The 24,879-nt window shown below is 41.1% G+C and overlaps 1 protein-coding gene across 1 annotated transcript in view; it reads left to right on the top strand.

Moving 5' to 3' along the window:
* LOC136885670 (diacylglycerol kinase eta) overlaps positions 1-24,879 on the top strand; it is a 332,289-nt gene that overhangs the window by 225,951 nt on the left and 81,459 nt on the right. The window contains exons 4-6 of the mRNA XM_068230302.1: positions 13,237-13,341; positions 16,243-16,342; positions 22,683-22,819. Coding sequence (XP_068086403.1) covers positions 13,237-13,341; positions 16,243-16,342; positions 22,683-22,819 — 342 coding nt within the window. The remainder of the gene's footprint in view (positions 1-13,236; positions 13,342-16,242; positions 16,343-22,682; positions 22,820-24,879) is intronic.

The following is a 24,879-nucleotide window of genomic DNA, read 5'->3' as shown; positions in this document are numbered from 1 at the left end:
AATCCGCTGTTGAGGAGTAGTTTTGAGTTGATGGGTAACATTCCACATCATGCAGGTTTTTACAAGTTGGAAATATTTTTAGGATTATTATCATACAGATTTCACCTGCGGGATAGTATTTTGTTTACGATAGGCTGTGTTAGGCTTTTCACGAACTCTGAAGCTTCCATACGAATTTTAAAGATGTACTGTATTTAGTTCGTCTTCCAGGTTGAACCGTGTTGTTGTCGTTTTCTGTACATCCCGTACGGTATGCCGACAATTCGAATACATTGCAGTATTCTTTGCCAAGGCGACTGATATACCTCTACTTGACCCGAGGAAATCAGTCTCCTAGGCACTAGTCGAGGTCGATCATAAAGAAGAACTAAACTGTACATACCGTGGAAGGTTCACAACTAAGATAAAACGATTTATTTTTATCTCGTCGGACCATATGACTCGATCCCGAAAGTCTTGACATTTGGGAACATGCTCCTTCTGGAACGTCAATATCTTCAGTGTGTTTGTTACACTAATGAAGGGCTTCTTGCGTTGAAAATCACCGACGGTAGCCATTCATCCACAAAACAGCACTTCTAGCCTGGTTTGAAAGCTCATTTCCTAGATTTTGTTATACAATAGTGAGCAGTTCTGGTGCACTTCTTTATGCTTTAGTAGCTCTCTCTCTCATTCTCCTCATCCTGATGGTTTGTGGGTAGCATGACTGTCCTCGTCCAACGACCTTCTATCGTGAGCCAGCTGCTTGAATAGTTGATATGGACGTCGCCCTTTAATGCCATCGAGGAACCCTGCTCTAGGTCGTCCTCTTCTAGTCTTTCCTTCCAGTTTCCTTTCAAGCAGTGTGGTGAACCATGATGAATGCCGGAGTAAATGACCTGTCCAACTACATCTTCTTTTCGCGATCATTTTCTCTAGACTGATGGTTTCTTCAGCTCTCTTGAGAACTTCTTCATTTGTTAGCCTGTGTGTCCAGAGAATTCGTAACATTCGACGCCAGCTATGACCAGCATATTGTTGCTGATAATAGTCGCAACATGCACATATAGAAGTAGGTGTAAGTATAATTTATTCTACTCCGTATATTTTTCAGTGGGGTACAGGACCACGCCTAATTTGATGCGAAATGTACATTTCCTCCCTTTTACTTAACTTGCCGTGTCCTTATTTTTTCGTCTCAAATTCTTCCAGGTGAATTTTCTGACGATATACTGAATTTTTGAATGCGTATTGTGGACAATAATTTTCTTCAGGTCGTCTGAGAGATCTCTTCTCTGCTTCGATGGAGCGTGAACAAGTAAGTTATGATGCTGAGAACTGTGACTGACTCACAAATGTACGACTAGGGAAATTCTAAAGAAAGTTCAGCGTTTGTGTCTTTATATTTTCATATATAAAAAATAGACGCCATTCTTTATCATGTTTCTACCAGAAAAATGCAAAGATATACGGTATATATATTTATTTGACAAAACAGCCAATTTGTATTCACATTCCGGCTTTACGAACAAAGCTGTTACTGCCCATATATCAAACATTTTAATTTTAAAGGTTAACCAATTATTCCGAGCATGCTTTCAATTCACCTTCCCGGTTCTTCAGTGAGACGATCTCTCGGAATACATGGGGAATATGGACAGCTGTAGAGAAAGCGCCCGCAGGGTGTAATTGTACTGTTTTTTTCAGAGTTAATCATTTTAGACAGCCCGTGGTTATTAAAGTGCCCCTCCTTTGTACTGTGTAGCCACACCCATTAATGACACTGTGTGTTTACTCTGTTTATCTGGTCATGCTATCAAAAGTGAAGGGAAACTTACCACGGGAGTTTAAATTAACCTCCATCAGTTTAAAGTTCACTCTGGTTTTATAGAATGTGTTAGAGGGGGGAGATGAACTATAGATGACGCCGGTCGCCTGGATTTCGCTCTGAATGGGGAGTCGGAAGCCTCAAATTAGAAAACTAGAAGTTTTTTATATTTTCGAGCGACGAAGTAATATAACATCTACTCTAATATTATAAAGTGTTTGATTTTGTTTGTATGTGTAGGCTGACCTCGGGAAGCAATCAACTGATTCCAGGAATTCTTTTACCAATATAAAACTTACTTCTTTCGGATTATTATAGGATGTATGTATCATTATGCTAGCTTATCAGGAAAGTAGATCATTTCTTATAAAAGAGCATATTGGAAAAGTTATGCAGGTGAGACGGTGCTCCCTTAACAGTGAATCCTATTAAAGAATGGAGGCCACCAACTTAGAATTCAATTTTCCGCAACATTAATGGGTTTCCAAGGAAAACATTCGCGTGGGCTGTGTATACAACATGTGGATACATCTTCGTTGCGAATCTAGTGAAATAAACCGCATGTATTGAATGTAACAAGTGTATTCCTAACTTAGGGAATCAGTGAATAGGGGCGTATCACAAGATGGTGACATCATGTCTGTACTGACGTACAGATCCCAAAGTGTAACGGTTTGATCGATGTGTCTGTTCGCTGGGTGCTCAAAAAAACTGGATGATGTGCATACATCATTTATGTCGCTCAGCCTCATAACAGAAAGCGATGAACGAGCCCGATGTTATCCATAACGTATGAGAATGCCGATTATGATTTTCAGACGAAAGCTATATACACCTTGATGGCTACATCAGCTGATGAACCACTCGTTTATTAGGGTTTGAACACCCTAACGTCGTTGTACAGATACTAGTGCGCGGGTTACGATTTGCTGTCCCATGTCCGGTGATGGAATTTTGGGCCTTTATTTCCTCGAGAATACTGTGTGGAGTCCAAAAACAGTGGACCAGGTGGTGTACAGGGGCCTCATTTGCGCCGTTCTTGTCGCGCAAGAAACTTTATACCCCTCTAACGACAATTGAGGCCACACGACACTTTGGAGATCGCCTGATTTCTCATAGAACTCCATTCCCGTACATTTTTGGTTCTCCGGATCTCACGGCCCCGGATGTCTGCATGTGCCGCATCATGAAACAGTCACTGGCGCCTGGTGGTGGTATCTGAAGCTGGGTGTTGCGCCAAAATGTTTAGTGTAACATTTTTACATGAGAAGCTTACAGAAATAACGGTATATTATCGTTAAGTAATGGACTGCATTCACACACGATCTTTCATTACTAGCAAGTAATGTGGAAGAAGCTAAATTTCAAATTGAAGAACTCGAGAAAATTGCTGCAAAAAATCGACTGCAAATCTCGTTTGTAAAGACTGAAATGATGCCGAACTTCAGAACTGAAGCGCCAGTCATTCATATCGACAATGGCAAACAAATTAAGATTGTGAATCCACGAACCTAGCAGGTGGAGAGGTGATACTCCCACGTGGCGCGTCCCAGGTATCGGATAGGGGGGTCCTAACCGGCTTGCCGGGGGACTTGAGGGAAATAAAATACCCCTCGCGGACCAAACACACAACCCCCTGTGGGTGGGGGACGCAGATGAAGAATACACCCACGGTATCCCCTGCCTTTCGTAAGAGGGAACACCACGGGAAGCTTTTACTTGCGCGTAGTACACTATGTTAGGTACACAGTAGGTTTATGATTAGTAGCGACAGTGTGTGCTCAGGATACATTTTACAGTACCTGTGATTCGTACCACTATATGAGCGACACCATGGTTCTGCCTTGCCTATGATTACTACCCACTATGTGAGGAACACCCCGGGATAGTGCGAGTCCTTGTGGTTAGTCCACTTATGTGAAGAACACCATAAGTTTGCGTTGCCTGTAAATAGCGATACAATGTGCGAAACACCATAGGTCCGTGTTACATGTGCGTATTACATTACCTGTGAGTAGTTCCATAATATGTGTCTACGCTACTTTTGATTAGTACCGCAACATGACAACTACTATGGTTCTACTTTCAAAGCGATAAGTACCATTATGAGGGCCCGATGACCTGGATTTTGGACCCGTTTACACTACAAGCATCATCGATTCAGTATTGTGCTTTAGAAGCAGTCCCTTGGTCACTAATACTATTGTTTAACGCTAGTTTCTGGGAATGTGGGGCATTGCGGGTCGGATCCACTGATTGTTTTAAATTCATATCCATCCGTTCATTCTTCGTTCTCACGTTTTGAATTCTGGTCACTGGAGAATCATGGATTTTAATTTCGCTTACATTTCGTTTCATTTCGTGCCATTAGGGGCCAATGACCTAGATGTTAGGCCCTTTTAAACAACAAGCATCATCATCATCAAGATTGTGAATAAGTTGAAATATCTTTGGGAAATTATAACCTGGAACACGAAAGAGAAAACATCAATCGACAGCAGAACATCTAAACTGAAAACAGCACAGCGAATCACATGGCCAACTTATTAAAAAAATCTCACTCCATGAATGCTGCATTTCGACATTACAATACAGTTATAAAACCCGAAGCAACTTATGCTAGTGAAACACTGGTCAAGTTGAGCACTAAATCAACAACCGATAAATTCTAGAAAGTAGATAGAAGAATCACCAGGGCAATCATCAATAAGAAGCACCAAGTTGATGGACAATGGAGATTATTACCTACTGAAGTGGTATATCGTGAAAGTGAATCAATAATAGATACAATGCGGAAAAGGAGATTTGTCATATATTCAGATTGCCAAAAACCCGACTAGTGAAGCAGTTAGTTACTTCTGTAAAAATAAAACGAACACTTGCTTCACAGAGATCATGAATGATTTAGAAGAATTAAATTCATCAATACTCCGAATTGAAGGCAGAGAATAGAAGAGGATTCTAAGGAATAAAAACTTACGATTCAAACTCACAACATTTGAACGAAGGAAGTACACAATTACTGACAAGCAAAGGACAGCCAGGATGAAGTGGTTTTGGGAGCGGAAGAAGAAGCTGTAAAACTGACTATTTAATACTGAAAATCAAAACATACAACCTCCTTTCCAGTTATTGACCGGGTCAGGAATGGAATGAGGCCCTGTCTAGCGGCGAGGAGAGAAATTATGCCGGCTGCCGAAGCCTGTCGCACTCCTCGTGGAGCAATGATTAATGACTGACCGATGAAATGAAATGATATTGGAGAGTGTTGCTGGAATGAAAGATGACAGGAAAAACCGGAGTACCCGGCGAAAAACCTGTTCCGTCTCCGCTTTGTCCACGACAAATCTCACATGGTGTGACCGGGGTTTGAACCCAGCTGTGAGAGGCCGGTGCTGCCGCCTGAGCCACGGAGGCACTACAATTTAATACTATTAGACTTTAGTGTATATGACTGATTGGAGTGCTCCAATGGGGGTGTAAGCTATGTAAAAAAAATGGACTGCATTCCTGTTAAAACTGAAATATACCCGACAATTAAAACACAGGAAATAAGAGACTAACTAGCAGTTTCCCGCTGGCTCCGCCCGCAATGTACAAAGTATGGTGTTTTTCGTTACTATCCTCACGAATGTATTTGCAAAGTTTCGAGTTAATGAAATAAAGCACACGATCTGCTGTGGTAATAGAATGTTATATTATGTCAACAAAACACTTGAAAATACATCACACAAAGAAATTGAATTAAACGTTCCTTGGAACAACACTACGCGTCGAACTGTTAAAAAGTCCTTCAAAGATCTTCGTCATGGAGACAAATGTACTCATAACTTTTCTCAGAATCTACCAATTTAAGAAAGCGCTTGATCCAGTGAGTGTTTTTAGACCAAAAGTAACTGCGTGCCTCAATTAGAATGAAAGATATGATTGCTTCAATGAGAAAAAATTATGAAGAAATGAGACGTCAAATTGAATGTGTACTCATAACTTTCCTCATAATCAACCAGTTTGAATAGTTAAGAGCTGAAATGAAAGAGCTTGATCCACTGAGTGTTCTTAGGCCAAAACGAACTCCGCTCAATTAGAACCCAAAGATATGATTGCTTCAAAGAGACAAAAAATTGAAAAAATAAAATAATTTGATGAAGGCGGAAGGTAAGTGATTTATAGTATCTGATGACAAATCTGTGCATGAATACCTTTCAGTTAAAGAAAAAATGAGGGAAATTGACCGGATAGAATGGCCGGTCTGACTGACTTTAGTTTTCATATTTTTTTAATATATAGATTTTACAGCATAACTACAGTTATTCACCTCGAATTGAAAACTTGGTCTCCTATTTTTTCATTGATGCAAAATATTGGTCATATTGTGGGTGGTCCACTATGGTGTGCCCTAGTGGCGTGGAAAAGAAATTACCGTTGCGGGAGGATAGAAAGCAGGCATGAAGTCATACTACTCATCTGTGTAATCTAACGGGGACATTTGGAGTTGTTTCTGGGTAGGAGGTTTGCTGGTCGCGTGCAACACCCAAGGGCCGATACTGGCAAGCGTGCTACCTGATGCCACGCATAGGGTTAAACTTACCGCTTGGAAGTTAACGTACGAAAGCAAACCCCCCTACGTTCGATTCGAAGCCGACGGCCTTTATTGGTCCGTCACGAAGCAGTAGTACAACAAACAACCAAAGTTGATTGATTTTTACATATTTTGGAATATATTCTAGGTTTATTAAACTAAAACTTCAGAAGAAAAGATAACAAATGAAGTGTAAAATTATTGGGAGTTGTGCAACACTGCAACAAAAACATGCACCGCCCCTGCTGCAAATATTCCAAAATTATAGGAGAAGATAAACGTAATCTTTCCTTCCTTGTAGCAACTTTGGTTCAACAACACGTTCAGTAATCTTCAGAAACGTTACGGTATGAAAAATGTGAAGCATGTGATGGTATACACATACCTGCCAACTTTCCCGATTTAGGTGGGAGACTCCTGATTTTCGACAGTTTTATTCGCCTCGCGATTATTCTATGATTTCTCCCGATTTTAGCCTTTTTTTCTTTGTGAACTTCAAACATTTGTTTTCAAATCCCGCCATTTCAGCTTTGTACGCTAATGGCCGGAAGTCCTTCGCTCATTGGCCGCTTTCAAATTAAATATCGACATTTATTAATACGAGCGTGCGCGAATGTGCGATGTCTATTGAAACCTGTATATCGCGACGCGTTTATCGATTGTACCAAAAATGAGTACCAGGTTAATTCCTGGGGGCAAAGGCGGCCGGGCGTAGGGCTAACCACTCTACCCCATCACGTGCCGCGGTTAACAATGGTGGAAGCCTTTACCTTCCACTCCTCCAAGGGCCTTCACGGTCTGTACGGAGGTGACATTGTCTTTTTTGTATATCGATTGTGAATCTCTCGTTTCGCGTGCTATATTCTTGTTCGTTCACATCAGTTTAGTCGATTCTATAGACTAGTCGCTAGATTTGAAGTATTTGTTACTAATTTAGTATCATAATTTCAAAGATAGTGACTAGGAACATTTCTAGAGATTTTAGGAGCCATTTGGAGACAGTTGGCGAATTTTAATTTATTACTTGATAAAAATAGCATTGTACCACGCATACTTGCGCGGGCGCGTGATGCAATATATTTATCTATGCATTTGCTAAGTAATGGCATCTAAGTGCATGACATTCACACGTGTGGAGCATGAGTTCATACTATTTTCGGAAGGCTTTTCAGAGACCGATCATCTCACTCACATACATACATTTTTAGCCTTATAGCCTCGAATAGCAACAGTTGGGTTCTGAGACAATAACTGTTATAATATATACCACAGTACTGTTGTATTGCGCAAGACATGTAGGATAAGCAGTTTTGACCAGTCGTATCTTCTGATTTTTCCTAATTTTCATATCAAAATCTCCTGATTTCTTGTTTTGTAAAGTTGGCAGGTATTGTGAGACGCCGAGGTGCATGAATTTAGTCGCGCGGGAGATTTCAATAACCATTCTTCTACGTGCCAGTAAATCTACGAGGCTGACGTATTTGAGCACCTTGAAATACCACCGGACTGAACCAGGATCGAAGCTGTCAACCTGGGCTCAGAAGACCAGCGCCTGTTATTCTGTTCACTTCGAAGTGTATAGAACACCGCCATCCTCTAGTTCCGGATCGACTGAAAATGGGGAGAATTATTACATTCCATTTGTTTGATACATGCATTACATTATTTATTACTATACTATACTAAATATTACTGTATATTTAAACCTACTATTCTGTATGCTATCTCCCATCCCTCATTTTTACTTTTCTTGTTGTCTTAGATTTTAATACAATGTTACATATTCTGGAACAGGCATGTACCTTATCCTACATTATTTTCGACAGTGCTTGGTTTGTTCTTTCTTATTTCCTTTTGCGACATTTTTAATATAAAAAAGTTGCTGTTCTTCCCGGCGTAATACATTCTATTTTTTAATATTTTAACAATTCTATAGAATTCTTTCTCTCTTTCTAATTTTATTCACTACCAGATATTACTCTGATTGCATCCGTCTGCCTACAAACTCTCAGCAGATGCGCCTCTTCCATTATTTCTCCACAAAATAAACAACGGTGTTCATCATCATCTCTCTCTCTCTTTTATATTACCCAACATACCTCTTACTTCTCTGTTTGGGAGCCTTTCTTTATCGACATTGTTTGTATAATTCCATAGAATTCCGATAATGATCTACTAGTCTTAAATTGTGCCATAATCATCTGCTTCTCAGTATCTTCTATTGTAATCGTTACTTTCTTGCACAATTTCAGTCCGGCTCCATGGCTGAATGATTAGCGTGCTGGCCTTTGACCACAGGGGTCCCGGGTTCGATTCCCGGCAGGGTCAGGAATTTTAACCATCATTGGTTCGCTGGCACGGGGGCTGGGTGTATGTGTCGTGTTGTCCTCATCACGACGCGCAGGTCGCATCAAAAGTCCTGCATTTGGCGAGCCGAACATGTCTTCGGACACTCCTGACACTAAAATCCATATTCCATTCGATTTTTGCACAATTTCATATCTTTGTGCTCAATGTTTATATCCCAGTATTCTCCCATTCCTATTGTGTCCAGCATTCTTTCAACTTTCATTGGCCAGTAATCATCATTCAAGTGTTTCATCTGGTGTTGGTATTTCCCTCCCATCTCCCAACCAGTATGTTATTACATTTCTGGCTCTATCCGCTTGTAACCACTCACAAGTTATCTGCATTTAGGGCTGTCGCCCAGGCGGCAGATTCCCTATCTGTTGTTTACCTACTTTTTTCTTAAATATTTTCAAAGAAATTGGAAATTTGATAAATTATTGCAATCCGTTACGCCTCGTCCTGCAAATGAATATTTACTCTTATTTGTCCTGTTTAGTTCCAACTTTATCTTCATATTGTCATCTTTCCTACTTTCAAAAGCTCCGTTCAAGCTTATTCGTCTACTAATGTCATTCGATCCTATCTCTGCACTGACAACTCGAAACATTCTACTTAATCGAGCAGCTCGTCTCCTTCACCATTTGACCAATATATTCCAGTCTAGGCCTTCCTTCCATAGGGCTGCTGTAGTAAACTCTCATGTGTCACTATATGTCCAATCCATGTATTTCTTCTTTTCTTCATATTCATTGACAAGCTCACGGATTCTCCAACTCTTTCCGTTACTTCCTCATTAGCAACTCTATCTGTCCAAGGAATTTTCAGTATTCGTCTATAGCACCATTGTTCAAATGCTTCTTCGTCTCTGCCACCCCAAGTGTGCAGAAATACTAACCGTTTGCTCAGTTTTAAGCTGATATTTTTAGATGTGAAGAGCTTTCTCTTTTCATTGAAGGCTATCATTTCCTGGTTAATTCTGCTGACCAGATCTCATTTACTTCGGTTATCAGCTGTTATTTTGCTTCCTAAGTAAGAACACTCTTCAACGTTACTGAGCTGGTTCCCATGCAGAGGTTTCTTGCTTACTTAAATCCTTACTACCACTCCGGAATTCCCTCATAACTATGTGTAACCTTCCTTTACAACGTCGTTAATATGATTAGCCCAATGAAGGTCATTCCTTGCATTAACACCTTGGTAGTTATACCAATCGTTATGAGATATTCCCTATCAACACAGTAATTGAAACTGAGAGGACCTCCCCTCTTTGTGGAACTTACAACCTTATGAGTTTTCATCCCATTTACCATCATACAATTGTCTGCTGTGCAACTCACAACATAATTATTCTTTTTCATCATCCAGTCTCTTTTCCAGATTCTCTCTGGGTGGGGTAGTGTACCAAAGCCCTCCACCTTACTGGATCTTTCCACCATTCCTCCTCTAGTACTTTATTGCTATCGACTCCTCTATTTGCAGTACAGTCCACAACAGAGCTCCTCCATCTCATTCTAGGCCTCTTTCCAGTCTCTGTATCCATGAATGTTCTCTTTGGTATTCTCTCTCCTGGCATTCTCATCATGTGTCCAAACCATTTTAGCTTTGCTATATCAACCTCTTCTTTAAGTTTACATACTCCCACACTTCTCCTTATTTCCTCATTTCGTATTCTATCTCGTCTTGTCTTTCCCTTATGCTCCTCAAGAACCTCATTTCAACTGCTTGTATCTTACTGTGGTTCCGCTTAGTTAACGTCCAGGCTGCTGAAGCATAGGTCGAGTATAAAACCTTCTTGCACTTCATTGGCAATGTCTTTCACACATTGGTAGAAACTTGCAGACTGCTGTATTCTTAAACCAATTTCTCCATCGAAATTTCCATCTTGTGACATCACGCTGCCCAAATATTTTTAAAAAATCACTATTTCAAGAGGTTCATTTCCTATTTTTATCACTCCCCTGGATTTTCTGTTACCTCTTGTTATGATCAAAGTCTTGCTTTTCGCAGTACTAATCTTCATTCCAACATAATATAATATCATTCGAAAATAGCCTTTTCTTTAATTTCCGATAGTATTCCAACTCCAAAGTGTAGCTTCATACTTCGTGTTATCTCGAATGGCGTGTAACTGTTCTGAGTTCCACCATACTATCAGAGAGTTTGCTACATTTTGCCACCCACTGTACCTCTGTCACGAACTTTTAAAGGGAGGCGCACGTTGAGGACACATAACGGTGTTTACCGCGGTCAAACAAAAGCAACGCAGCGAACGAATTTGAACATTTCGAACGTCAACAGTGGTGTTGATGCTCACGTGGGGCGGGATCGTTCTCTTCAATTAACTTAACGAAGAGCACACAGGGTACTGTAATATCGTAGACGTATCACTTGTCACTGTATATACCAATGAATGAAAGTCAGGGGGTAGATATAGCAAATGAAATTAGAAATGATTTAACGAGGTATTTCCGCCGGGCTCCCTGGCTCAGACGGCAGCGCGGTGGCCTCTCACCGCTGGGTTCCGTGATTCATATCCCGGTCACTCCATGTGAGATTTGTGCTGGATAATGCGGAGGCGGGACGGATTTTTCTCCAGGTACTCCGGTTTTCCCAGTCATCTTTCATTCCAGCAACACTCTCCAATATCACTTCATTTCACCTGTGAGTCATTAATCATTGCCCAGAGGAGTGCGACAAGCTTCGGCAGCCGGCACAATTCCTATCCCCTCCGCTAGAGGGGGCTTCATTCATTCTATCCTTGACGCAATCGAATGACTGGAAACAGGCGGAGGATTTTCAATTCTGCCGGGCTGGATGGTACAAGTGATAGAGCCCTGGCGTTCTGAGCTCAATTTGGTGGGTATTTGAAGCTGCTCATATAACCCAACCTTGTGTTGGTATATTTACTAACACGTTCAAGAACTCCTGCAGAACAAAATTTCGGCACTTAGGTGCCTCCGAAAACCATAAAAAGTTAGTGGGACGTAAAATCATTATTATTATTATTATTATTATTATTATTATTATTATTATTATTATTATTATTATTATTATTATTATTATTATTAGGTATTTTCAGGCAACGTAAAAACTTAAGAACAGACCGTCGTGAATAAGAACAGGATTTCACATTTCATGCTCTTTATTTCGAAAAGTGCGCTTCCGTGAACACTTCTTCTTCTTCCTCTTCTTCTACCGGGCGAGTTGGCCCGTTCGGTTAGGGGAGCGCAGCTGTGAGTTTGCATCCAAGAGATAGTGAATTCGAACTCCACTGTCGGCAGCCCTGAAGATGGTTATGCGTGGTTTCCCCACTTTCACACCAGGCAACTGCTGAAGCTGTACCTTAATTAAGGCCACGGCCGCTTCCTTCCCACTTTCCTATCCCATCGTCGCCATACGACCTATCTGTATCTGTGTGACGTAAAACAAATTGTAAAAATTCTTCTTATTCTTATTCTCGCTCTTCTTTTTCTTCTTCTTATTCTGCTTCTTCTACTTCTACTATTACTACAGCTTTTCCTACATCTATAGGTTCGCGGGTGCGGCCCTATGCGTGTATGGTTGGTTCAGACGGTACTTCGTTGGTGTTCCTTGATACGAGTACAAATTGACCGGTATGTTTGGCCAATGTACAGCTTGTCGCAAGTACACAGAAGTTTGTACACCCTAGTGTGTGATAGTGGGGACAACTTGTCATTGCTTTTACCTAAACGGTGCCGGGCTGAGTGGCTCAGGCGGTTGGAGCGCTGGCCTTCTGACCCCGACTTGGCAGGTTTGATCGTGACTCAGTCCGATGGTATTTGAAGGGGCTCAAATACATCAGCCTCGTGTCGGTAGATTTACTGAGACGTAAAATAACTCCTGCGGACCTAAACTCCGGCGCCTCGGCGTTTCCGTAAACCGTAAAAGTAGTTAGTGGGACGTAAAGCAGTAGTGGAGCAATGTATGTTTGTTCTAAAACAATGGATGCTACTTCAGCATTTTCCCACGAGGTCATTGACCCCTAGTAGTAGGGGTAGAGGGTTCTGACTCGAGGTCATTGACTCCTAGTTGAGTAGTAGATGGCGACTGTGATTAGGCCTGCTCTCGCACGCAAAATCCGCGAACCACCATACCCCAACTACTCAACTAGGAGTCGATGTCCTTGGGTCAGAACCCCCCTACCCCTACTACTAGGGGTCAATGACATCATGGGAAAATGCTGAAGTAGCACCCATTATTTTAGAATATACATTGCTCCACTACTTAAAGCCAATACCATTATTATTTTTTAATTGATTTGGCACCGTCACAAAAATTGACCACAGTTCGTTAATCTGAATCGCGCGCCCGGAAGTAACAAAGGAACGTCATTTTCTCGGAAATCTCCGCCAATCCTGTTGTACCATCGTTCTTAACATAACACGGTGAGGATCCGTGTGTTGTTATGATACACAATGTAGACTTGACGCCACGAGGTGGCTGGGCTATTTAGTAATGTTGATGTGTGTTCGTTTTCCAGGTGATCACCCCGTTCCGGCGACTGGTGCTGTGCGCCGCGTCTCGCCGAGACATGGAAGAGTGGATTGCGGCGCTAAAGGCAGCCAGTAAGAGAGACTATTACGAGGTACGTGAGATTACTATGTACAAAGCTCATTTTACACACAGATAATTACTAGTACGGCACTGACACACATTGTAGGGGGCGGAAGTTTTTGAAATGTAATTTGCATTTAGTGGAATGATCGGTCATTATTTCATCTTACAAGAAGGTTTCAGGTCGGAAACAACGTGTACGAGTATATGAGTGTTAGAGGGTTGATAATTATTTGGAAAACGATAGTTACCTATCTCGTGTCATTGTTATTTTATCAGCTGCTGAAGTTAGCCAATCAGATCGCTTCGCGGGTGACTTCACATGGGCTTTACGAGGCGGAGTTGATAAATCTGCACGTGGCTTATGACCAGCTTGAGAGCACTAACAGAAGAAATAAACTTTTCCTGGGGAGGGACTTGAACAAGGACATCACCTCATAATAAGTACGCTACGGTGGCATTGGCTGAAACCCACGGTGTGTTAGTGTTTGATGCTCATTTCTCGGCATGGGTCGACCAAGCCACATGCAGATATAGCAACAGCCCGTTTGAATTCGCCCGCGAAGCGATCTGATTGGCTAACTTCAGCAGCTGATAAAATGGCAACGGTGCGAGATATCTAACTATTCTTTTCCAATTACTTACCAGTATGACCAACCCTCTAAAGCTCATAATACTCGGTTCACGGTGTTTCCTACCATTCTGTATACAGCATTTTGAAGAATTTTTAGATCAATTTTAGAAACAAATTTAAACGTGTATTCTTTATTGTCAGAGTGATAAAAATCCACAAGTGACAACATACAAAATTATACATTTTTTTCATATGGTTACATTTGCCATATATCTTCCATGGCCAAACAAACTGACAGCAGTTGTTGGTGACTAAGAAAGGGTAAGGGAGGGATTTATAACTGTGAGTCTTGTGTATCTGAGATATGTGCAGAAACACAATGGAGAGGGAGCTCTGATACCTAGGAGAAAATACATAGTACAGTCATTAAGTTCTGAGACTGACCGCGCGATGACGCTGTGGTGCACTATAGCGCAGAGGTGGCGCCGTGGTATGGTACTATGTCAGTTAGTCTCTCGTCCCTGCAAGAGACAGTTGAGTGTATGCACTGGAAGCAGACGTACAGTCGTTATTGTGACGGTGATTTGAATGCGCCCGTCGGGCGTTGACATGTCACAGTTTGAGCAAGGGGCAAACATCAAGTTCTGCCTGAAATTAGGCAAAACCGCTGCCTAGATGTTTGAAATGATGCATCAGGTTTACGGCGAGGACGCATTGAGTCGCAGTGTTGTGTTTAGGTGGTACTGTCCTTTTGTGCAAGGACGGGACAGTTTGGAAGATGATGTGTGCACTGGTCGGCCATAAACAGTTCGAACGGAATGCAAGATCCAAGAAGTTGCAACGTTGGTGCGTGCTAACTGTTCCCAATCGGTAGACGATCTCCCAGCAGCAATAGGGGTCAGCCAAGGTACTTGCCACAAAATTGTGACGGATCACCTCAACATGTCTCGTGTTACCCAGCACAGTGTGCCACGAACCCCAACGTGATGATCACATGAAGATTTGTGATGACCTCATCAGTAGTGATGACGGTGATCCGACGTTTCTCAACCGGATAATAACTGGAGACGAAACATGGTGTTTCATTTCAGCGGTGCTTCCAGCAGCTAACGTTTGCAAACGTGCATAACGGCCAACGGCGACTATTTTGAGGCTGGATGTGGTTCTGTGTAGGTGTACGCCGTGTAATGCGACATCGTGTGCAACATACAGCGTCGTGTGGGTGCCTATCCTCCAGGCGTCAAGTCTCAGAAATTAATGACTGTACTACGTATTTCCTAACGTGTCTCAAGAATCAGAATTCGCAACCGCCCCCACAGCCAATTATTCACTCCTGCCAAGAACAAATGGAAAAGAGAAGGGATTGGAAACACGAAAAATACCATAAGTGAAACCAGGAAAAAGTGTATTTTTAACAGTGGCGGCGATAAGGACGCCGCAAACCCCGCCTGGCTGAGGGACCCATGACTGTTTCTTACTTCAGTAGCTGAAGAGTGGTTTTACATATTGATAAAGGTACACCACATAACACAGGATTATTTGTATTACAGAGGGTTATTCCAAACTTAGGCCGTCGTAGTGCAGAGCTTCTTTGGTCAGTAGGAGTACGGTAGTTATTTCTAAAAGAATGTGTGTTTCCCAACCTGTTCCAATAATAACCATCCCTTGCTGCCACTCACAACAATCAACAAGTAATTAGCGAGTTCTGAGAACCCAATAGTCAGAGAAGATGCGATAACAAAGACAACATCCTTACCTAAACTCCAAATACTGAAGATTCGAGCCTGTTTATAACTCTCGGCAGTCACGACTGCAAGGGTTTGAGATTGCGGTTTGGAGACGAATGCTACGGATTGTAAATGGATTGAAAAGAGAACAAACAAAAGCGTTCTGCAAGAAATTCAAGGGAAGAAAGAACTGACGCTAATGATACAGGGAAGAACAGCTAAATTCACTGGCCACATCTTGCGACATAAAGCCTTTCTCTCCAATCTGTTGGAAGGGAAAATCACTGGAAGGGAAGGCTGAAGAAACACATCCTTCAAGACTTGGCACAGAATCTTCAATTGAAATGTAACGAGGAGCTAAGGACAGAGAACAGTTGACAAAGCATTGCCATTATAAATTGATGTTAATTTTGTTTTGTTTTGTTTTGTTTCGTTTTGTTTTGTTTTGTTTTGTTTTGTTTTGTTTTGTTTTGTTTTGTTTTGTTTTGTTTTGTTTTGTTTTGTTTTGTTTTGGTGACGTAGGGACTTACAGAGTGAAGTTGGAGGCATTTTGATTGCTCTGTAGGGCCATGATGACACTGCCTGTCTCCCTATATAGAGTTGTTGTTTTTGTTTGTTGCAGGAAAGCGAGCATCAGGATTATCACGGGCTGATGTCTGGGAGACACCGGTGGTACGCCACCTCACACGCCAGGCCCACCTACTGCAATGTGTGCCGGGAAGTTCTCTCAGGTCTGTGGAACATAATATTTACTGCTCCACCCACATTGAAGTCATAATAGAAATCGTATTTGAACACGGAACGGTCCCCTAAAAACTATCTCCCTCTTCTCTCTCTCTCAGTTAGTGTGCAAAAAGCAAATCATCTTTTTTCTTCTCCTTGTTCTTTCGTTAAAGCCTCTGTAAGATCACGAGTAGCTCTGTCACGGTTTGGGTTTTCTCCTTCTCCTCCCCTCAACCCCCTGTTGGTGAGGACCCAGACGAACAATACGACCTCGGTATCCCCTGCCTGTCGTGAGATATGACTAAAAGGGACGACCAAGGCATGATCGAATTAGAACCATGAGACTACTTGTAATTAGTGCCATCACGCAGGGAACACCGTGGGTCGCTTTTACTTGCGCGTAGAACCCCTCTGTTAGGTACTTATTTTTTTTCTTTTTGCTTTATGTCGCACCGACACAGATAGGTCTTATGGCGACGATGGGATAGGAAAGTTCTAGGAAGTGGAAGGAAGCGGCCGTGGCCTTAATTAAGGTACAACCTTTGCCTGGTGTGAAAATGGGAAACCACGGGATACCGTCTTCAGGGCTGCCGACAGTGGGGCTCGAACCCACTATCTCCCAATTACTGGATATTGGCCGCACTTAAGCGACTGCAGCTATCGAGCTCGGTTGTTAGGTACGGAGTAGGTTTGTGATTAATAGGACAACAGAGTGTGTTGCCGGCTTTTACAGTACCTGTGATTAGTACTACTATATGAGCGACACCATGAGATGAGCAACACCATGGTTCTGGCTTGCTTATGATTAGTACTCACTATATGAGGAACACCATAGGTTTGCGTTGCCTGTAAATGATGACGCAATGTTTGCGGGAGTTGGCGCGGCACTCGCATTAGATCACCACCTTCTATGGGTAGGCTATATAATGCCTTCCCTAACAATACATTTGATTTCAAAAACGATAAAATGATAATGCACACAGCATTATTAGTCCTATGATACGGTTCGAAGTTTTCCTCACGAATGCTCTTAACCCAATTTTGCCTTAATACTAGGTCTTTTGGAAACGGGAACACTGAAGCTTGTGCCCTACCTCTTACTTACATCCAGGCACACGGCACATTAAACTATAAACATATTGCATAGGTAACGAAAAATGAAGAAAGTGCTTTCAGAGAAGAACACGAGAATCAACATTAACCTAATGACCACCGATATTGTTGGAATAAATAAGCTCTTTAAGAACAAACAGCTTCTTACGGCACTGAAAGAGGATTTATAACCTTCTTAAGACCATAAATAAGTATAATGTACGATTAATAATATTCAAATTTCCGTAAATATTTGGTTAACAACACGGCGTAAACAAATCAAAACAAACGCATGCTAGCACTCCAGCTGCCGCCATTATGGACAGTTTCGATAGGTCGGTTATGGTCTGATAATATCGTAGATAGTCTTGGACTAGCCGTGATGGAGGACGGTTTGCGATCTTCATTTATGTATGTAAATCGTCTTTGGTCTTGTACATTCTCTTTGATCTTATAAATCCTCTTTGGTCAAGGTGTTATTATTCATTGCACAGAGGCGATGTTTTAAATGTGTTGACCCGGTGTTGACAGCAGATTGTGTCGCATGATGATGATGATGATGATGATGATGATGATGCAGGGAGAACGTGAAACCCGGTGTCGACGCATAGCCTACTCCTGTCGTATAACACCAGGGGTGTTTGCTCAAGACTTTAACGTCCTCGTCCGGCGGCGTCATATGCCCTCACTCGATGTTAACATTGTGGAATTATTTGTTGCTGAACCCAGGATTTTTATCACGCTGTTCAGTGATCAGGTACACCAAATACAGTCCACTACCGGTACTTTTCCTACGCTGCCGACCAGGATTCTGATGGTGTTCTTTTTCTTTTTAATTGACGAAACGTGAATCCTTGTTTTGTGCAAAATTTCGACATTCAGTTTCTGACAGAATGATCTCGGCGTTTCATGACCTATAGACACTGAAGAAAGTGGGTTTTGCATCAAAAGTCTGATTTAAGACGACGTAGGACTTATTTCGAGGCATTTGGGCCGTAGACCTCGTCTGAAATGGCAGTACGTTATTGCCCCATTTGAATCTGTAGGCCTATGAAAATAGCGAGTTATAGGTTAGTTTTTATTCGTTCTGACCATTATCATGGCATGTTATTAGCGGTCCCCTTGTGGTTGGGGGGGGGGGGGGGTGCGGTAGAATAACATCCACGGTATCCCTTGCCTTACATGTTACAAATTTCATATTTGGTCCTTATTGAAATGTACGTCAATTTAAGATACTACTAAAATTTATTAGGATCAACCTATTCAATACAATAGGTTGATAGGTTGAATAGGTTGATCCTAATAAATTTTAGTAATATCTAAAATTGATCCCTTGCCTTGCCACTACGACTCCTCTAAATGAGTCTGACGTCGCTTCTGCTTACTTGTGTCAGGCTCCTCGTTTTCATCATTCCTGTCCGACTTCTCGTGGTTAACTCCTGTTCTTTTCCGACCCCGGCGCTATAAGGTTTACGAGGCCTAGGGAGTCACCCTCTGTGACCCTTCCTTTTCTTTTGCCGGTAGGCTACTTTCATTCTTCCACAGTCAAATATATACAGTTGCGAAGCTCTAATACGAGAAAGGTTCATCCACTTGACAGATGGAGCGACACCAGCACCTCTAGCGGCGAGGTAGAGGCAACTTGCTAGCAGACAACAGGGAACGAATTACCACTACACACGACCTACTAACACACGACCTACTAATTATTTCGTGCCAGTTTTTCAAATAATCCCTGAAATTGACGAATTTTCAATTAATGAGGTTGTATCAACTATTACAGCATCTAAAGATAACAAGGCATGTGGCCCAGATCATATTTTTAATGAACATCTTAAAGCTGCTCTCCCAAAATTGGGTGAATCCATCACTCGCCTAATGAATGAATGCTTGCGGCAAGGTAGGATACCAGACAACTGGAGAAAATCTACTATTAAAATGCTATATAAAGGCAAAGGTGATACCGCAGATCCCAACTCATATAGAGGAATAACGCTAGAGTGAACTCTACTAAAGACTTTAACTTCATTAGTGGGTAAACGTCTCATTAAACTGATGGAAAATAACCTACCGGAGTCGCAATTCGGATTTAGAAAAAGGAAATCAACGACTTTAGCTATCCGCTGTCTCCAGAATGACATAGAAGAAGCCTTAAAGAAACCAGGGGGTAAATTGCATGCCATCTTTATAGATTATTCGAAAGCTTTTGACACCATAAGCAGAACCATACTGTTAGAAAAATTGGAGAGTTTCATTGGTAGTACGAACTACCTTATACCGCTGATTAGGAACTTACTGCTCAACAATTCAATAGAAGTAGATGATGGCATTACCAAATCTATTATTTTGGAACAAACAACCGGGGTATTACAGGGAGACCCGTTAAGTCCATTATTATTCATCATTGCGACAGCAGACATAGTAGATTTGGTAAACCAGGAAAGCGTCAAACTATTAATGTACGCTGACGATATGGTCTTAACATCAACGTCAGAGAAGGAACTCCAGGAATCATTCAACCAAATAATAGGCTGGATAAAGAAAAATGAGCTCAAAATGAATGTAGAAAAAACAGTGTCCATGACGTTTAGAAGAGGGGGACCTCATGGAATCTTCTATTGTGAAGACCAAGAACTTAAGTCCGTAAAGCATTTTAAATACTTGGGCGTAATTTTTCAAACCCAAGGTAATGTTTTCACCCTCCATCTCATAGACCGTCTAAATGCATCTATGAAAGCAATATCTGACATTAAGCACCTGAGAAACTTGTCTTTAGAAACGGCCATAAAACTCTTTCATCTAAAAATCAGCCCTATAGCAACATATGGCTTGGAAAACATTTGGGAACATTTGAGTATGAAACAGTTAGAAAAAATCGAGAAGTTGAAGGCAATCTACTTGAAACGGGCTCTGTGCCTCTCCAAATATTCTCCTTCCCGGCTCGTGTATGAGCTATCCAGAGAGGGATTTTATGTGGAAGAGCTAAGGTTACAGTTGTTACTTCCAGCAACAACACCCTATATACATCTGCTTCGAGACCTACGATCGAAGAAGGCTGACATCTGGGAAGATTTCTACTCTACCGATGCCATGCTAAATCGCGAGTGGGTTCAAGGTGGATATGAACTGCGACACCTGCTGACAAGGTTCTCCGTTCATGGGTTCCATTATAAACTGTGTAATATTAAGCGTTATCATGAACCAGGTTTGAACTGTGTATGTTTAAGATGTGGTGCACACTGTACTAGGTACCATGTTTTAAATTGTAAACAGCGATCAGAATCACTGGTGAAATTTTGCAACGAAGACTAATGTTCTATATAGTAATTCTTTGCACATTGTGCGCGTTAAATAAATTATTTACTACAGTCTAAAATGGTCATAACTTCTGAACCATTCATGCAAATAATGTCCTGACAAGGTTATTGTAATCCTTGTGAAATAGTGGAGGTCAAACAATTTATTTCGATGAGGAGTTCGAGGATAATATCGAAATATTTATTTAATCTTAAGTAGTCATTTTTCTTTACCGCGGACTATAACATAAAATCGCTTCTAGAGGGCAACCGGTTCGAAATAGGTATATACATCGCGGACTTTTTTGTAGAGGTTTTTATGTTCTACAGTTCGTACGCTTACATTTGGGGTCTATCGTTGACGGTTCAGGCAGCGTAGGCCTAAGCCAAGAAAGCAAGTGACCGACCATGGTAGAGCGCTGGCTGGCCTTCCTCGCCCAACTTGGCAGGTTCGATGCCGGTCGGTGCGTCACTTGCTTTCTTGGCTTACGCTGCGTGAACCGTCAGCGATAGACCCCAAGTGTAAGCGTACGAATTGTAGAGCATAGAAACCTCTACAAAAAAAAAAAGTCCGCGATGTATATACCTATTTCGAACCGGTTGCCCTCTAGAAGCGATTTTATGTTATAGTCCGCGGTAAAGAAAAATGACTACTTAAGATTAAATAAATATTTCAATATTATTCTCGAACTCCTCATCGAAATAAATTGTTTGACCTCCACTATTTCATAAGGATTACAATAACCTTGTCAGGACATTATTTGCATGAATGGTTCTGAAGTTATGACCATTTTAGACTGTAGTGGTAATTCGTTCCCTGTTGTCTGCTATCAAGTTGCCTCTACCTCGCCGCTTGGAGCGCTGTAGTCGCCTCGGATGAAAAATATCATCAGAGCTTCGCGACTGTATTTCTTCGAAGTGTCGGACCTCTTCCATTTCTTTCCCCTCCTATCACAGTGTTAAGAGAGGATGGTTGTCCAGTTTACTTCCGCTTAACCAATAATCACCACTACCTCTTATTATTGGACGGCATTTTTCAAACACACTATAAAGCAAAATGCTGGGCGAAGTAAAACTTCCGTTGACCATTTGCAAAAGATAGGTTAGAGACCCAAGATGGCGTGACGCAAGAGGACATTAACAAGTAGGCTAATGAATAACACAAGTAATTTTAATGTAAGAAAATCCACCTTTTCAATACATACAAAACTTGCACATAAGTTACACTACAACATATTTTTCTCAGTTCAGTACGGAACAACCATTAATTTTTTAACTTTAGGTACCGGGCAATGAATAAGGCTTGCCAACGTCGGTGGAATATGTTGCCAACGCCCCTTGTAGCCCTTGTCTTTCTTTGGCTGATACCTTCATTTTTCAAACTTTCGGATCTCTTCATTCTTTTTTCTCTCTGATTAATGTTATATAGAGGATTGTTGCCTAGTTGTACTACCTCTTAAAACACTGATCACCACCACCACATCTTTTGAAGTGTCTGATCCCTTTCATTTCTTCCCTGTGATTAGTGTTAACAGAGGATGGTTGCCCAATTGTACTACCTCATAAAACAATAATCACCATCAACCCCACTCTCTACAATCTGACCTGGCTGTTGTATTCAAGACAAATGCCTTTCTCTTTTATTGTGTTCCTGTTTCGGTGTTATGATAATAATCAACCAAGATCAACAGACAAACCATGGGAAGAGTGGTTTCAGACGAAGAGAGAAAATCAAGATCCGAGAGAATTGACAGAAAATAGAAAAATCCATTGTATAATGGATTAAAGTGGTGCAGTGAAAGCCATAAAATATAAAATAAATAGGTAAATAAATAATCAACTACCCGTCCACACATTTGCCTGCTGAATGACAGATATGGAAACCCTCATTTAGGCAGAATATGTTTCTCATGATACATGTTTTGTCCTAAGTAAACTACCTTGTATTTGTGTGTTCCAGGTGTGATGTCACATGGCCTGAGTTGCGAGGTCTGCAAGTTCAAAGTTCACAAGCGTTGCTCTTCCAAGGCTGTCAATAACTGTAAGTGGACCACCCTGTCCAGCGTGGGTAAGGACATCATCGAAGATGTGGACGGAGTGAGTACAAGCTAAACTAATCCTTATCCTTCCTTCCTGTCTAAAGAGCTCATGAGCACCTAGGGCATACGAGGCGTGAAAGCCAAGTGGCCCTGTCATTGGCTTCCCATCATGGCAGTTGTGGTTCGAATCCCAGCCAGAGCTGTGGATTTTAAACACTGAGAAAATCAAGATTCCTCTATATATATATATATTTTAGACTTGGTTTTTCTTACAGATTTCATTTTATGTTTATTTGTTATATATGCATTAAATATTTAAAATACATCAAAAGCAAGATGGCATTGGAAACTGTACAAATTAACACATTCACTGCTTATTTGTAGAGCATCACATACCCTCCAACCTGAGCAAGATATTTGCGTGGAATTCTTTAAAAGCTGTAATAATTTGAATGTTTGAATGTTGGTACGACAAATTATATCAAACTCATGGACTTATACCACTCGTGCATCTGGCGCGTGACACACACAGTGGTTGAAATCGAGAGGTGATATTGGTCATCGAGCATATCACAGGCCAGGTGCTTTGGTGTATTACTGTGCATTATTTATCACGAATAGCAAGAAATGCATAAGTATGTTTACAAACATATTCTTATGTACACTTCCCTATTACACAACTTGATGTCACAGTGTCTTTATCATTGCAAAATTGCCAACTGCCGAGGCGTTATTTCTTCTGTCGAAGCTCGCCATTTATTGGGTGGGCCTCGTGACGTTGAAGGAACTGCATAGTCAGCCATCTGAACAAAATATAAATAAAATGATAACATAAGCATCATGACGCAGTCAAAAATGATTACTACAAGTTCTTTGATGTTACTCATAAATATGATGCAAAAATAATGGACAATTACAAGTTCAGTTCTTTCACTGAACTTACTGCAGCACGGTAGTGGAATTTATTTCAAAAGCGAAATCACTCGTAATTCTGTTGAAGTAATAATAAACATAAAATACAGTGTCTTACCTTGTGTTGAAGTTGTCTTGCTGCTCAAAGGTCCCAAAAAGAATGATTACATAGGGTGAAAATTGCGGAGGGGAAATACATGGGAAACTGAATACACACAGCGCAGATATGGCTATGGATGAACCTGCTAGTAGACGATGTGCGGGATGACAAGGAGTATCTTTCGTACCATGCGGGAAACCTGTAATTCACGCTTTCTAGCACCCATCCCACATGCTTATAAACAAGCGTTATGCGCTAGTGCATGATCCACACTGAACATATTAAAGAAAGGAAAACAATTATCCAGAGATGTGGACTCCAGTAACATTCCCAAAATTCTAACTGAATTACCGTGCCAAATGGCGATTTCTACCTTTTGCTGCAGATATTCAGTTGTTTCTGCTGTGATTGGTTACAACCTGCAGCTTCTTAATTTGTGAATGAGATTGTGGGCTTCCTTGCTTCACGAGCCCAGCATCTTAGCAGAAAAAGTGATAGAGGTGAATATTTTCATATCAAGAAATTTGACCACTTTTGGTCTTAGATTGGTCCATGTTAACTAAGCTCGTGAAATACCACGGTTAGTTGTTGGGTCTGCCCTGTCAATATTTATTGTTATAAAATTTGTAAATTTATGTATAATTATTACTTGTACATGTTTGAAGAGCTGGCCCATTCTTTCCATCAGCGAGCTTGCCAACTCAGAATAAAGTTCCACATATTCCAAGATATGTTACTACTAACTTACAATAAAAACATAAATAGTTAAAATTGTAAAATATTATTATAACACTTACACTAAAATGTTTCCTTACTAATGCTTATCTAAATAGCATTAATAGTTGTTGTATTTGTCGTATTGTTGAAAGAGCATTTTAAAAAGTTTCTAAAAAGGCCATCAATCTCTGGGATTAACTCAAAATAAAACAATTAATATCTTGGTCTTGCTTGCTGTTAAAAATCAGTCTTAAGATGTTCTTATCATCTACTAAATTTCTTTCTACCTCATAAGATTTGTTTGGAATAAGTTGCCCCTTGACTGTAACTTATTTGTATGGACTCTTTCTAAGATGGTGCTTGGCCATATATAAACAGAGCGGACCAAA

This window comes from Anabrus simplex, chromosome 14 (assembly GCF_040414725.1).
Source record: "Anabrus simplex isolate iqAnaSimp1 chromosome 14, ASM4041472v1, whole genome shotgun sequence".
Classification (NCBI taxonomy): Eukaryota; Metazoa; Arthropoda; class Insecta; order Orthoptera; family Tettigoniidae; genus Anabrus; species Anabrus simplex.
The sequence above is the reverse complement of the archived record's forward strand: the minus strand, read 5'-3'. Positions and strand labels throughout refer to the sequence as shown.